General features: G+C 42.5%; 1 protein-coding gene across 1 annotated transcript; it reads left to right on the top strand.

The window, feature by feature from the left end:
- The first annotated feature begins 3,479 nt into the window (after positions 1-3,479).
- Positions 3,480-7,994, top strand: LOC100839510 (aspartic proteinase). The gene is made up of 12 exons (XM_003568931.3): positions 3,480-3,681; positions 4,249-4,608; positions 4,718-4,778; positions 4,873-4,967; positions 5,053-5,165; positions 5,265-5,538; positions 5,831-5,944; positions 6,035-6,099; positions 6,214-6,355; positions 6,445-6,564; positions 7,411-7,499; positions 7,588-7,994. The coding sequence occupies exons 2-12, from the start codon at positions 4,270-4,272 to the stop codon at positions 7,670-7,672; spliced, it is 1,497 nt and encodes a 498-aa protein (XP_003568979.1). The 5' UTR covers positions 3,480-3,681; positions 4,249-4,269; the 3' UTR covers positions 7,673-7,994.
- Positions 7,995-14,584: the final 6,590 nt, after the last annotated feature.

Genomic DNA, 14,584 nt, shown 5'->3' with positions numbered 1-14,584 from the left:
CTGCCGGCGCAAGAAGGAGAGGAATGCATATAACTCACTCAAGTTCGAGTCAACAACAAACCGTTGACTCCGGACGACGCCTTGCCCGTTCTGCTGATCTGGTCACGTGTGTCGGACGACCGTCCGATCGGATGGGTGAACGGTCGTGATGTGTGGAGGTCGACCGAGGGAAAGTACAAATTAACGGTGGCCAGTTGATTAGCTCGGATTTTCCACACCACACCATACATATGGTTTCGCATATACTCCGTGTACGTTAATTCATTCACACTAACGGCCAGCCAGTCTCTATAAGTTTCTCCTCGAATTGGCTCCTTGCAGCCTCTGTCTCGTTGTCACGTCTGCCAAGACGTACGTACGTCGCTGTATTGTTGGAAATTTTTGGTAAAAATCCTACAGCTATACCCATCATGTTGTTACAAGTCTTCCCTGAGTCTTTTCGAGGAGAAGAGTCCTCACAGCGTTTTTGGCAACACGTGGGAAGAGGAATGTGAGTTTAAAGGAGGAAGATTAAATGAGAATAGACATGAGAAACTGATTTTTGGTCTCATGATATGGGAAAGGGAATACAGGTGAGAATTAACGTGAAAGATCTATTCAGGTGTTTGGTTGGTGGGAGTTCACATGAAATTGATAAGATAAGTAATGATGAACGGTTGAGATCATCCCTATGAAGCAAATCCCTTCCAATTCCCACCCCTCCCCATGTTATTAAAATGGTGGGAATTAGTCCATCAACTCTCATTCCCAATCTCTCTTAAACTCCCATTCCCTCATACCAAACAAATGATTTAACATCACATACCCTTCAACTCCCATTCCCTCTCCCTAATTCCCTCTAACTAAACGAGCTAAGAAGTAAGAACCGCGTATTTATACGAGAAAAAAGTTTATATCCAGCGGAACAATTATTCCTAAGATCGATAGTGATGATCTATAATCATGCAAAACTTTATGCTTGGTTCTTTTTTCTTAAATTCTACAAGATACTACACAGTATGTTAAGAGAGCGATAATCTATATGAACATGCAAAATTTTAAGTTTAAACCCAAATGCGTATATCATTCATTGTTAGGGTTTTTTTTACAAAGAGTTCACCATTTCTCATCGATTAAGAATTTGTGAATAAAACACACTAGTGTTTTAATTGATAAAAAAAAGAGGGGTTTTGTGAAGGAAAACTAGGGATAATCTCCTCTAATCCCTCCCTACCAAACAAATATTTAGGGTTCCTAGTGTTTCATTTTGGAGTAGATAATAACCTAAAAACACTAAAAAAACACTAGTGCCAAATAATGCTTAGGAACGCCGGTTTTATTATTTTCAAAAGCAAAAGTACGATGAATCGATGGACTGTTTTGGTGCATACTCGCTCCGTCCACAAATAAGTGTACTTCTAGGTTTGTCCTAAGTCAAATGTTTGTAGGTTTGACCAACTTTGTTAAAAAGTTGTAGCATGCAACAGATATGACATCAAATCGGTATATTATGAATCTACATTTCAGAACGGATCTAGTGATACTAATTTAGTGTTCTAAATGTTGTCGCGTTTTCCAATAATGTTGGTCAAAATTGAATATCTTTTACTTCAGACAAACATAAAAGTAAATTTATTCGTGAACGGGGGAGTAAAGTGCAATCATGCCTAATCTCCAAATTTACTGCTCAGCATGGGCACACATCCGCAAAAGGACCAAACACGAAGGCCTACAAACCAATCGGATCAGATATTTACCGCCTACGTCTAAAATCTGGAGGACCAGACGTGAGAAAACGTGTTTAAATGTGGTGTTCATTTTTCGTCTACTACGGAATGCCTTGTCTAGATTAGATTCATCTTTTTTTTACCGTAATAAAGAAAAGAGATCTGGTTTGGGCCCGGCCCAGTAGACATGGCCAAGGCTTAAAGATGGGCCTGAACGTAGGCCCCACAACGAGAAAACGTTGAAGCCCAAACCCCTCATTTTCTTTTGTCTTAAAAAAGGCTAATTTTCCCCAATTTATTTTATCCAAGGGAAATGATCCGAATATCCAGAATAGAATGAATTCGGAAAACAAATGAAAGTGAGGAGGCTGATTAGGAGAGGAGGCGAACAGTTCGGATGATCAGTTCCTTGTGCTGAAACCAGCCACCCAGGTGTATGGGTATTTGTATTTTTCTTAATTTATTTTAGGACCTATGACCGGCGTTGCGTTTTCATTGAGAGTAACGTACTCGTCAACTACGAGGCGTATGTGGTGATTTCGCCAATCTTAAGACGTTGTGTCGGACCAGTCTCTCGAAGGTGATCATATGGATCGGATGTGCGGGTGTTCATAAAGGATGAGTGTGCGTGTGTGTTTGTGAATTATAAGCGTCCGTGTCTGTGTTTCCTAAAGTGAAAAAAAGAAAATCGGGAGTGATGGAGGCCTGGGATCGTGGGAGTCACGCCACGCAAGGCATCGGGTCGTGGGGAGACGTGGTCGCGTGGAGTTGGCTGGCCTGGACGAGGGGGTTTTGCTGGGCTAGATGGGCTGGGACAGAAGGTGTGGCTAGATGGGCCGGGCTGGATTTTTCTGGGTTATCAATATTTTTTGGTTAGTTCGGGTATTTTGGAACCAAGCCCAATAACCGAACTGACAAAAAAACTTCGGTTCTTTAGAATTCAGAACCGAGTTTTTGATCGGTTTTTTTGGTTTCGGCTCCTTCGGTTTCGGTTTTTGGTTTTTCGAAAATCGGATTTGGTTTCTTGGTTTTCATGACCACCCGCCTGTGACTGAAGCTTATCCGACGACTGTTTTGGCGTCTGGGATGTTTAGAACCAGCCTCTGCTGTTTTTGTTTTGAAGTACTATGGTTTCATTTCCTTGTAAGAATTAAACCTGTACTGTGCCTGTTTTTTTTTTTGACACGTTGTACTGTGCCTGGTGTCATTCTGAATGGAACCGGAAGTGTGGTTTTCCCTGTCGATCTAAAACAGAATAAAAAGGGGAGTTCTGATTTGGGCCCGGCCGAGTAGCTGTTGCCAATGCTTTGAATGGGCCTTAAGAGAGAAACAGCAACGAAACATACTACGGAGTATTACGAACGTTGCCCCACTAACGAACAACGGCTGCAGTGAAGTCCAAACCCTTCTTTTTTTGTTGTTGAAAAGGGCTAATTTTCCCTAATTTATCTAAGGGCGTATTCCTCTCAAAAAAAAATCTAAGGGCGTATGATTCGAATATCCTAAAAATAAAAAAGAATCTGGTGGCTCGAATGGACCAAAATAAAAGAAAAACAAATCGCCGCGTGCAACACGCACGCCCCCGCCAACCCCCGGTTGCTCTCTCGCCTTCAATTTTCTCCGTCCCAGATGGGCCCTCTGATCCGCTCATTAAACGACCGGCCCCACCGCTGACAGTGGGCCCGGAACCCCATCCGGCCCCACGAGCTAGTGACACGTATCGCGATAATGCAGACGCCTTTTATGAATTCAGCTGCTTCAGTCCAGAAGAGATGCCGCGCGCACTCTCTCTTCCTCTCACGTGATTGGCGGGTGCGTCTCAGTCTCCCACTCCTCTCTCTCGGTTTCTGTTTCTTCCCCACCTCTCCTTCCTCCTTGACTTCGCCGCCGTCCTACTCTCGTAACCTCCCCCCCCATCTGCTCCGCTCTGCTCTGCTCTTGGGACTTGGCCGGCCGACGCAGCAAAGCGAGCAAGGTATGGAGATTAGCCGATTAAGTAGTGCTCTACTTGTACTTGTGTTATCTGGCCTGCGGTCTCACATATCAGTTGGGGGTTCAGATTTTAGGCCACCCCTTCGAGTTCTTCGATTGAAGTCCACACTTGCTAGCACACTTCTTGGATGTATGTATGCGTAGTCTGATTTGCCTATATTTGGTTCGATTTTTTTTTTCTTTGTGTGTCTCTCGGTGTTGTTTGTGGAGAAAAAAAAACTTGCTACTTTCCGCAAAAACAAAAAAAAAAACTTGCTACTGACCCAATATATTGCTGAAAAAGGCCCTGCATGTAGACCTGATGATGCACATACTTGTCAATTTATTTCTCTGATATGGACCTGTTTTAGGACAAGTTAAGAAGCGCTGCCAAAGTTGTAACTTTTTTTTTGTTTCTTTGGGTTGTGTGTCCTGAATGGTACTATACAAGTATCATTGTTGGACTTCCAAATTGGCTTCAACTACACATGAACAAGGATGACTGAGTGAGGACCAGAGTATGTTATCCACTTATCCTAACTGGCTAATTGAGGCTGACATTTTCCATCAGGTGCTCTGAGTTTCCGAAACCATGGGGCAGAGGCATCTTTTCTTGGTGACCACTTGTCTGTGGGCTCTTTCGTGCGCCGGGCTCCTTCATGCGTCGCCTCCTGATGGTCTGCTCAGGATCAATCTGAACAAGAAGAGTTTGAACTATGAAGCTCTGAACGCAGCAAAATTGGCGAGGCAGCAGGACAGTGTCCATCTGAAGATCAGCAGTTCCAACAGCGACATCGTACCTCTCGTCGACTACCTCAACACCCAGTACTTTGGGGTGATTGGTGTTGGCACGCCGCCGCAGAATTTCACGGTGATATTTGACACTGGGAGCTCCAACCTGTGGGTCCCCTCGTCGAAATGCTATTTTTCGGTCAGTGTTCATGTCACAGATTGATCAAGTTCATGTGCTTTAAGCTGTGGCGGTCTTGTATATCATGGGATATTTTTTCTATATCTGATGTGAGTGCAATACACTGCAGATTGCATGCTACCTCCACCACAAATACAAATCGAGCAAGTCAAGCACGTACAAAGCAGATGGTACGTTTCGCCTTTTGAAATTACGGTCTGATGTATGTGCTATTCGCGAGGTTACTGCTGAAGGCCCGCTCTCTTGTCTAATAAAACTATTCAGGAGAGAGTGCCAAAATTACATATGGCTCTGGAGCGATCTCTGGTTTTTTCAGCAATGATAATGTGTTGGTTGGGGACCTTGTTGTGAAAAAGCAGGTAAGCTAGAAATTGAGTAAATAATTCCCCATGCTAACATTCGTGTATTGCATCTCTAATACTGCAATTTCTTTGCCTATCTCAGAAATTTATTGAGACAACACGTGAAACGAGTGCTACCTTCATCATCGGGAAGTTTGATGGCATCCTTGGCCTTGGCTTCCCTGAGATCTCTGTTGGAAAAGCCCCTCCAGTATGGTATGTCTTTGAGTTATTTAAACAGCCGGTGTAACATCATGTCATCTGCATTTCCAGCTTACCAACTGAACATGCTTTTTCTGTTGTGTGCAACAACAGGATGAGTATGCAAAAGCAGAAACTGCTCGCTGACGACGTCTTCTCATTTTGGCTTAACCGGAATGCTGATGCTACTTCTGGTGGTGAGCTCGTCTTTGGAGGCGTGGACTCGAATCACTATAAGGGAAACCACACCTATGTCCCTGTGAGCCGCAAAGGTTACTGGCAATTTAACATGGGGGATCTTTTGATTGATGGCCAGTCAACTGGTTTCTGTGCCAAAGGCTGTGCTGCCATTGTGGACTCTGGGACTTCCCTGCTGGCCGGCCCAACAGTATGTATCGGTATCTTGAAATTAAGGATCTGTTCATTCTCTCAATCTAGTACCATATTTTCATGATCATGGACAATTGACTCACAGAAACAAGAAACCACTACTAATAACTAACATCAAAATAATGCTACATGCATACATAATGTTTCATATATGTAAAAATATGGAGAAAGACCTGCAAGTATGTTTTTTAAAACATAGGGCCATAGGGGGAAATGCCCGCAAGTATTGATTACACTACAACTTATGGCAGTATCCATGACAACAAATTGTATCTTTTTGCTGTTTCCAGGCTATAGTTGCTCAGGTGAATCATGCAATTGGTGCCGAGGGAATTATCAGCACAGAATGTAAAGAAGTGGTGAGCCAGTACGGAGAGATGATCCTTGACTTGTTATTGGCACAGGTTTGCCTTTCACTGCATTTTCCATCTTCTGTTCAAACTTCCAACTATGGAATATACCTGCTGAGATGATCATGTTCTATGTTTGAGCAGACAGAACCACAGAAAGTGTGCAGTCAGGTCGGTCTGTGTTTGTTTGATGGTACTCACTCTGTCAGGTTAGTTCATCATGCCAGAACATTGTAATGTACATGAATTTAAACTGCTTCAGTTCCATTATTAAACTCCATTTCTTGACGGGATAAATTTCACTTTTTCATAAACTTCTGCAGTAAAGGAATTGAATCTGTTGTCGGTAAAGAAAATGTTGGCTCAGATGTTATGTGCACAGCCTGTGAGATGGCTGTTGTGTGGATAGAGAACCAGCTCCGTGAAAACAAAACAAAGGAGCTGATACTGCAATATGCTAATCAGGTTACTACCTTTGTGATTTGCTCTGCCCCTTCTCTGATGTAATTCTTAAAAAAATGTAGTTGGTGACAGGTTTTTTTCTTTGTATCCAGCTGTGTGAGCGGCTACCGAGCCCCAATGGAGAATCAACAGTCAGCTGCCATGAGATCTCCAAGATGCCAAATCTTGCTTTCACCATCGCCGGCAAGACTTTCGTGCTAACGCCAGAACAGGTGCTTTCTGAGCTGTTTACAACCCATTTCCGACTTTAGTAACCAGTATTTGCATGAGATGTTAACAATAAATCAACTTTACCATTTGAATTATTTGCTGAGCATATTAGAACAAGTTTTCGGTGAACTCAGACATTTACCAGTTCAGAAGGGTTTAGTGGTAGCATAGTACATGCTGTATGTTTTCGTTTTCTTTTTTGAGGAACTTGCAGGAGTGCAGCTTTTTTTTTTTTACAAAACGGATACCGCGATCCATCTATTGCCAAAGAGGGTCGCGTGGACCGGCCTGGGAACAAAGTTCAGAAAATATAAACTGCACAAACAAAGCACACAAAAAAGATCTAAACTAAGATACAAAGTCGATGCTCATGAAGCATCATCCAGAGCAGAACAAAGCTCGCAATTCCAGCGCCTGCATGCTTCCAAACCGCAGCTTCACCTTTGATTATGTTGATGTTGAGAACGTCATCCTTGGAATTAGAAAGAATACTCGACTGCGTATAAACGTCTGGGCTGCGATGCAGCATAAGCTGAGCTAGCGAGCACTGTACTTTTGAAGAATGATTTTTAAGTACAAATGTTTCCTGGGAAGTTTAAAGCTTGAGCAAAGGGAAGACTTTTAGGCTTGGTTAATTTATACACGGTTCAACCAACTCTAGATCGAGTTAGGGGAATAGCCCTCCTAGATTAATATAACAATGCGACGATTTGTACATGACACATAATCGGCTTTTTTTGGGAAGGCAATTGCAATTGATTTATTGTTTATCATTTTTGTCTTCTACTTGGCTTCATATAAAGTTCCAAACTCCTGAAGTTCTGTACTTTGTGAAACATTTGTTGCAGTATATTGTGAAGCTGGAACAATCAGGGCAAACTGTCTGCATCAGTGGGTTCATGGCATTCGACATACCACCACCACGGGGTCCTCTCTGGTATGCGGCATAACACCGTCAACCACCTACATTCTCTCTCTCCCTTTTTTCCTCTTCTCAATGCAGAATTTGTCATGAACCCTTGCAGGATTCTCGGGGATGTCTTCATGGGCGCTTACCACACTGTGTTCGACTTCGGCGAGGACAGGATCGGGTTCGCGGAATCAGCTTGAGTGAAGAGACTGATGTTTGCAAAGATTTCCCTCGTATCGTAGAATAGTTTGGCTATCTCTGATACAAGAATGCCGCCGTAAACTAATGATGTATAAAAAAGCTGGAACAAAAGAGAGAACTTTTTATTTCTTTCTTAAACAAAGAATAAGTTTATCCCTAAACTTCGGAAATGTATATTTGAAACCCTGGATGGTTCTTGCTGTATTGAAAAACGGAGCATGCATAGTGACAACTTGGAAGAAACATATAACACATGGTTTGTAAAAAGTATATATGTATTTCTGGAACTTGCGAACATGTATCATATGTTGGATTGCATTCTGATACTAAGTTTCTCTGTAAGGAATGTGCAATTACTTAAAAAAATTAAGTGGGCTAATCATGGCTGGGCATAGATAAGATGGGTTTTTGGCCACTAAAATTCTTAATTTGTACTCTGTCCAATGACAAGCTTGGACTGTTCTTTGTATAAATATGCAAATAATTATTTTCTTATATCGTCAAACTATTTTTCATGACAAATCCGATGATAGAATCTTTTTCTTATATGCTAAAAGCACAAGCTGGAGGCAAAGCACCACGATAATCCATATGTCACCTGAAATATTTTGATGGTTTTGATCTAGCTAGAAAGTTTCACAGTAAAGTTGAACATCTCATCAGTAATTTGGTGGAAATTTAATTTATTAGTGAGACACAACAGATAGAGATCGTTGCGTGTTGGATCTGATAGGCCAAGCGGACACTGACTAGTGGGCCAACTCTGATTGCAACGACATTAAACAGGGTATTTGGGTCTTGAACTCTTGATCATTAGTGCAGAATTTATGGTTTTTCTGAAAATGTGCAAAACCTGTGGTAAACTCTCATAGGTGATAGGTGCAGCTGAATATTTGGTTTTGTGTAATACTTATTTTTCTCTCAATTTACATTTTTTTTACCCAAGTGCAGTTTACACTATGTTTTTATTTACGTGCAATTTACATTTTTTTTACCCAAGTGTAGTTTACACTTTGTTTTTACTTACGTGCAATTTACAATTTTTTTACCCAAGTGCAGCTTACACCTTTTTTTTACTTATGTGCAATTTACATTTTTTTTACCCAAATGCAGTTTACACTTTGTTTTTACTTACGTGCAATTTACATTTTTTTTATCCAAGTGCAGTTTACACTTTTTTTTTACTTACCTGCAATTTACATTTTTTTTACCCAAGTGCAGTTTACACTTTGTTTTTACTTACCTGCAATTTACAATTTTTTACCCAAGTGCAGTTTACACTTTGTTTTTATTTACGTGCAATTTACATTTTTTTTACCCAAGTGTAGTTTACACTTTGTTTTTACTTACGTGCAATTTACATTTTTTTTTACCCAATTGCAGTTTTCACTTTTTTTACTTACATGCAATTTATATTTTTTTTACTCAAATGCAGTTTCCACTTTGTTTTTACTTACGTGCAATTTACATTTTTTTCACCCAAGTGCAGTTTACACTTTGTTTTTACTTACGTGCAATTTACATTTTTTTTACACAAGTGCAGTTTACACTTTGTTTTTACTTGCGTGCAATTTACATTTTTTTTACACAAGTGCAGTTTACACTTTGTTTTTACTTACGTGCAATTTACATTTTTTTTTACCCAAGTGCAGTTTACACATAGGAAGTGTTTCGATTTGGTGATTCTCTAGAAAAAAATGTGCAAACCATACGGTAAGCTTTCGTAAGTGCACCTACTTCAAAAATGCATTTTACACTTTCTTTTAACTAAGTGCAGTTCACACTTTTTTTAATTAAGTGCAATTCACAATTTTTTAATTAAGTGTAATTTACAATTTGTTTCGAGCATGTGTGTCAGAAACAACATTCGACGAGGTATTTGAATCATGTCTTAATCATTAGTGTATAACTGCAGTTCTCTGGAAAAAAAAGCTAGCAGTCATAAATGCATCTAATGCAAAATGCAATTTACGCTTTCTTTTAATTAAGTGCAATTCACGCTTTTTAAATTAAGTGCAATTCACACTTTTTAATAAGTGCACTTCACGCTTTTTTTTCATCTAAGTGCGGCTCACACTTTTTCCTCTCCTAAGTAAAAAACATGTAAACTTAAAAAAAGAGAGTAAAAAACATGTAAGGTTCCTGTCGTCTACCCTGTTTCGTCAAACACCCCGCTTCGTTCGCCGCTCCTTCTTCCGTCAAACAGGAAGAGAGCCCGGAGATTCAATTATGTGGTAGTAACGATATCCAACCCAAGGGCGGATCCCCGTAGGGGAAGACGGAGATGACGCTGCTCACCAGAGCACCAATCGTCTCCGCATCAGCGTCATATCCCTAGACATCACGTACCTGGTCGACAAGATTGTACTCTGAAATGGAGAATTTCTGGTCACCGGTCTGGGACGAACACGCGGTTTGGAAAGGCCCACGGTCCAAGAGAAGGGTCGGTGAATTAGGGCCGACGTGGTGAAGGAAGTAGGCGTTGGTGTGACGCACGGAAGACCCGATGGAAGAAGAATCAGTGGAAGTGTAGTAGGGATCAGGAATAGATGCTGCGAAACTAATGGAAAAGCCAGTGAAAGGGTTGATGATGCGAGTACTGGTGTAGGGAGAATCCCCTTCCCACCAGCTCGCTGCCTGAACGAGGAGGCCTCAGATGCTGGTGATGTTGGAGAAGGAGCAGATGCCGGCAAGATACGGGAGCTCCATGCCCGTGGCGGTGTTGAGGAAAAGGAGGTGTTTAAGGCGCGCAGATCGAGTGGACATCCTCGCCGCAGGCACCGGCGCTGCAGCAGCAGAAGCAGCGTGGCCGCTGGCGGAGAACCCAGCGGCCACCACGGGCTGTCGGGCGGTGGAGCGCACGATGTCGACAGCGGGGGCGTCATGGAACAGGTCGGCTTCAGTGGCCGGTAGCAGGAGCGCGCGCACTCAGTTTTTAAACCAGTGGTTAAAACTGCGTATAACACACTCAGTTTTTAAGCCCGGTGACTTACACATTCCTGAATATTATGGTATTGGGCAAAATATTTGTTACTGGTAATAGGATTCATATTTCCCTGATATATGGTTCTTAGTTCTGTTTGCTAAACATAGCTTAGTGCTACTCAAATGCAGTTCACACTTTTTAATATACCTAAGTGCAATTCACACTTAAAAAGTTGTTGACTTATATATCCGGTGCAAGACTTCATTCAGTGCAAACTTTGAAACTATCCGCACAGATCACCAGATCTAAAACGTGGGTTTCAGATCACTGGTGGTAATCATAACAACCACGTAAACATGTTTTTCACATAACAGGTTGCACCATCACTGGTGGTAATCCATCGAAGCATTCTGAGCCATTCGATAATACGAGAACGTTGACGGCAAAACCACAATGATAGAGTGATGTATAGGTTAGGGATGAAAATGATCTTTACGGTCTTACCTAGATGCACTTCACACCCTTTTTTTTTTATCTAAGTGGAGTTCATATTTTTATTTATCCAAATGCAGTTCACACTTTTTTTCCTAAGTGCAATTCACACTTAAAAAGTTGTTGACTTATCCAGCGTAAAACTTCATTCAGTGCAAACTCGCAAACTATCCTTAGTTTTAAACTGATATAGCTAGGCATGGCATTCAACCCACAAATTCAAAAAACAAAATCTAAGAATGAGTCTTGCAACTTTCTGTCGATCTCTATGCGTTTACGATTATGTGGTTACAATCGTTCTTTGTAACCAGCGCACGGAAGGTCCACATGGTACCTGATGAGCACCTGGATGAGTGATTGGGCGCGCGCCAATGCTCCAAATCAGATCAGCATCACCATAGGTGACCCGCTCCTCCTTTTGCTTGGCCAGGTCGAACTTGTAAATCCCACCAACTTGGTGATACTCAGCTCTTCGGTAGAAGACAAATCGCCGTTGATGGACGGAAACTTGTCAGCATCAAGAAACACAGACCTCTCGCCCAAGAAGAGAGCCCGGAGATTCAATTATGTGGTAGTAACGATATCCAACCCAAGGGTGGGGATCCCCGTAGGGAAAGACGGAGATGACGCTGCTCAACAGAGCACCAACCGTCTCCGCATCAGCGTCATATCCCCAGACATCACGTACCTGGTCGTCGACAAGATTGTACTCCGAAATGGAGAATTTCTGGTCGTCGGTCTAGGCCGAACACGCGGTTTGAAAAGGCCCACGGTCCAAGAGAAGGGTCGGCGAATTAGGGCTGACGTGGTGAAGGAAGTAGGTGTTGGTGTGACGAACGGAAGACCCGATGGAAGAAGAATCAGTGGAAGTGTAGTAGGGATCAGGAATAGATGCTGTGAAACCAAGGTTTGAAATCGCACGCTAAATCATTTCGCGGCGGCATCCTCCAGACACAATAGCGGCCGCAATTGTGCCGCAATCGCGTACAAAAAATTTGTGACATATCTAAACTTATCTGTTATATAATGTGGAAATTAATGCAAAATTAGGGATCAACGTTGATTTCACGGCAACTGCCGTAGCGTCGCGCTGAGGCTTCCGTGCCGCTATAGCGGCCAAATCGCGCCCTATTTGTTTCCATGTGTGAAAATAATAGAAGAGCTAGTGAAAGGGTTGAGGATGCGAGTACTGGCCCTTCCCCACCAGCTTGCCGCCTGGAAGAGGAGGCCTCAGATGCTGGTGATGTTGGAGAAGGAGCAGCTGCCGGCAAGATACAGGAGCTCCATACCCGTGGCGGTGTTGAGGAAAAGGAGGTGTTTAAGGCGCACGGACTGGACATCCTCGCCGCAGGCACCGGCGCTGCAGCAGCACAAGCAGCATGGTCGCCGGCGGAGAACCCAGCGGCCGCCACGGGCTGTCGGGCCGCCGGTGGAGCGCACGACGTCGACGGCGGTGGCTTCACGGAACAGGTCGGCTTCAGTGGCCGGCAGCAGGAGCGCACTCAGTTTTTAAGCCCAGTGGTAATAGGATTCATATTTCCCTGATATATGGTTCTGAGTTCTGTTTGCTAAACATAGCTTAGTTCTATTCAAATGCAGTTCACACTTTTTTAATATACCTAAGTGCAATTCACACTTAAAAAGTTATTGACTTATATATCCGGTGCAAGACTTCATTCAGTACAAACTTTGAAACTATCCGCGCAGATCATCAGATCTAAACGTGGGTTTCAGATCACTGGTGGTAATCATAATAACCACGTAAACATGTTTTTCACATAACATGTTGCGCCGTCAGAGGACAAGAGAGCGAGAGAGAGATGCGGAGGGTCATCCATCAAAGCATTCTGAGCCATTCGATAATATGAGAACGTTGACGGCAAAACCACAATGATAGAGTGATGTATAGGTTAGGGACGAAAAGGCTCTTTACGGTCTTACCTAAGTGCACTTCACAACTTTTTTTTTATCTAAGCGGAGTTCATATTTTTATTTATCCAAATGAAGTTCACACTTTTTTTCCTAAGTGCAATTCACACTTAAAAAGTTGTTGACTTATCCAGTGTAAAACTGCATTCAGTGCAAACTTGCAAACTATCCTCGCAGATCACTAGATCTAAAACATGCGGTGCAAATTTAAGGTGGTAATCATAACAACCACTTAAAAATGTTTTTCACAAAATACATAACACTGCTGGAGGACAAAAGAGAGATGCAGAGGGTCATTAATCTTGAAGCATTCAGAACCATTGGACAATAGGAGGACTGTAACGGGCAAAACCACGATGATAGAGTGATAGGTAAGGGCGAAAATGCTCTTACCTAAGTGCACTTCACACTCTTTTTTATCTAAGTGTAGTTCACACCTTTTATTTTATCCAAATGCAGTTCACACCTTTTTTTTTCTACCTAAGTGCTGCAGTGCAGACCAAATGTGGTAATCATAACAACCACTCAAACAAGTTTGCTTTGAGATTCGTAAACTTTTCTTTGGGGTGCATAGAAGCAAAGCTCATATCTTAATTAAGTGAGCTGAGATTATTTTTTATTTAGGGATTTTTATTTTCGCCCCCTCGGTTTCTTAGTTCTACTCAATTTTGTTCAAGTCTTAAAACGCCGATCTCTTCTACACTTACTCCTTTGGCGATTGCTCATAAATGCCCTCATAGCGCACCTGCTAACGGTCATGGCTCGTTGACCGTGTGCTTCCGACAGGTGGGCCGTAATGAACCCATTTACATATGGGCTGCAGTGATACTTACATGTGGGGCCAACCTTGGATGTGCTAATGCTGGATCCGTTTCCCTTCCCTTTTAATTGATCCGTCAAGCAGCCGAGCCATCTGACCTCGCCGCTCTCTGCCGCCCCTTTCCCTTTCATCTCACCTCGCCGCCATCCGAAGCCATGGAGCCAACTTTTTTGTGGAAGGGAAGAAGCGGAAGGCGGAACCGCTCGACACTAACAGCGGAGAGGTAAGATCTACTTTTCCCTTTTTTGATTGATGCGTTTTGTCGCCTGTGGTGTTCTTAATCCACTTTATCTTAGGCGCACGTGCATCCTCGATTCGGTGGTCCTGAGCCCCACAAGATCCAAGAGGTAACACTGCTTCCCATCCCTTTTTGTGCCTGATCTGTGTGTTTTAGCATCGAAACTAGACCACCTTTTTAGGGTTTTTCCCCTTTCTAAATGTGGATCCATTCCTCATGCCCCTCCTCGTATCCATCCTATTTTAGAAATCTCTTAAATGTGGATTTGTGCTACCATCATTAGGGTTCTTTCCTTTCTAAATCTAGGGGTTTTTTCGGATCCATTTCAGAATGCAATTATTTTCTCAATTTTGTAGATCTGTCCCTTCCACTTAATACAGCAGCAAATCAATCGACAGATAATAGCCCCTAGGCCTAGTTGGATTCGATCGAGTTGGATACCATCATTAGGATTCGATCTAGTTGGATACCATCGTTAGGGTTCATTCTAGTTGGATTCAATCGAT

This window comes from Brachypodium distachyon, chromosome 2 (genome assembly GCF_000005505.3).
Source record: "Brachypodium distachyon strain Bd21 chromosome 2, Brachypodium_distachyon_v3.0, whole genome shotgun sequence".
Taxonomy (NCBI): domain Eukaryota; kingdom Viridiplantae; phylum Streptophyta; class Magnoliopsida; order Poales; family Poaceae; genus Brachypodium; species Brachypodium distachyon.
The sequence above is the reverse complement of the archived record's forward strand: the minus strand, read 5'-3'. Positions and strand labels throughout refer to the sequence as shown.

Coding starts and splice junctions, on each gene's coding strand:
- LOC100839510 (XM_003568931.3), top strand. CDS start 4,270: ATGGGGCAGAGGCATCTTTTCTTGGTGACCACTTGTCTGTGGGCTCTT. Junction 4,779..4,872: donor AAGCACGTACAAAGCAGATG/GTACGTTTCGCC, acceptor AAAACTATTCAG/GAGAGAGTGCCAAAATTACA. Junction 6,356..6,444: donor TACTGCAATATGCTAATCAG/GTTACTACCTTT, acceptor CTTTGTATCCAG/CTGTGTGAGCGGCTACCGAG.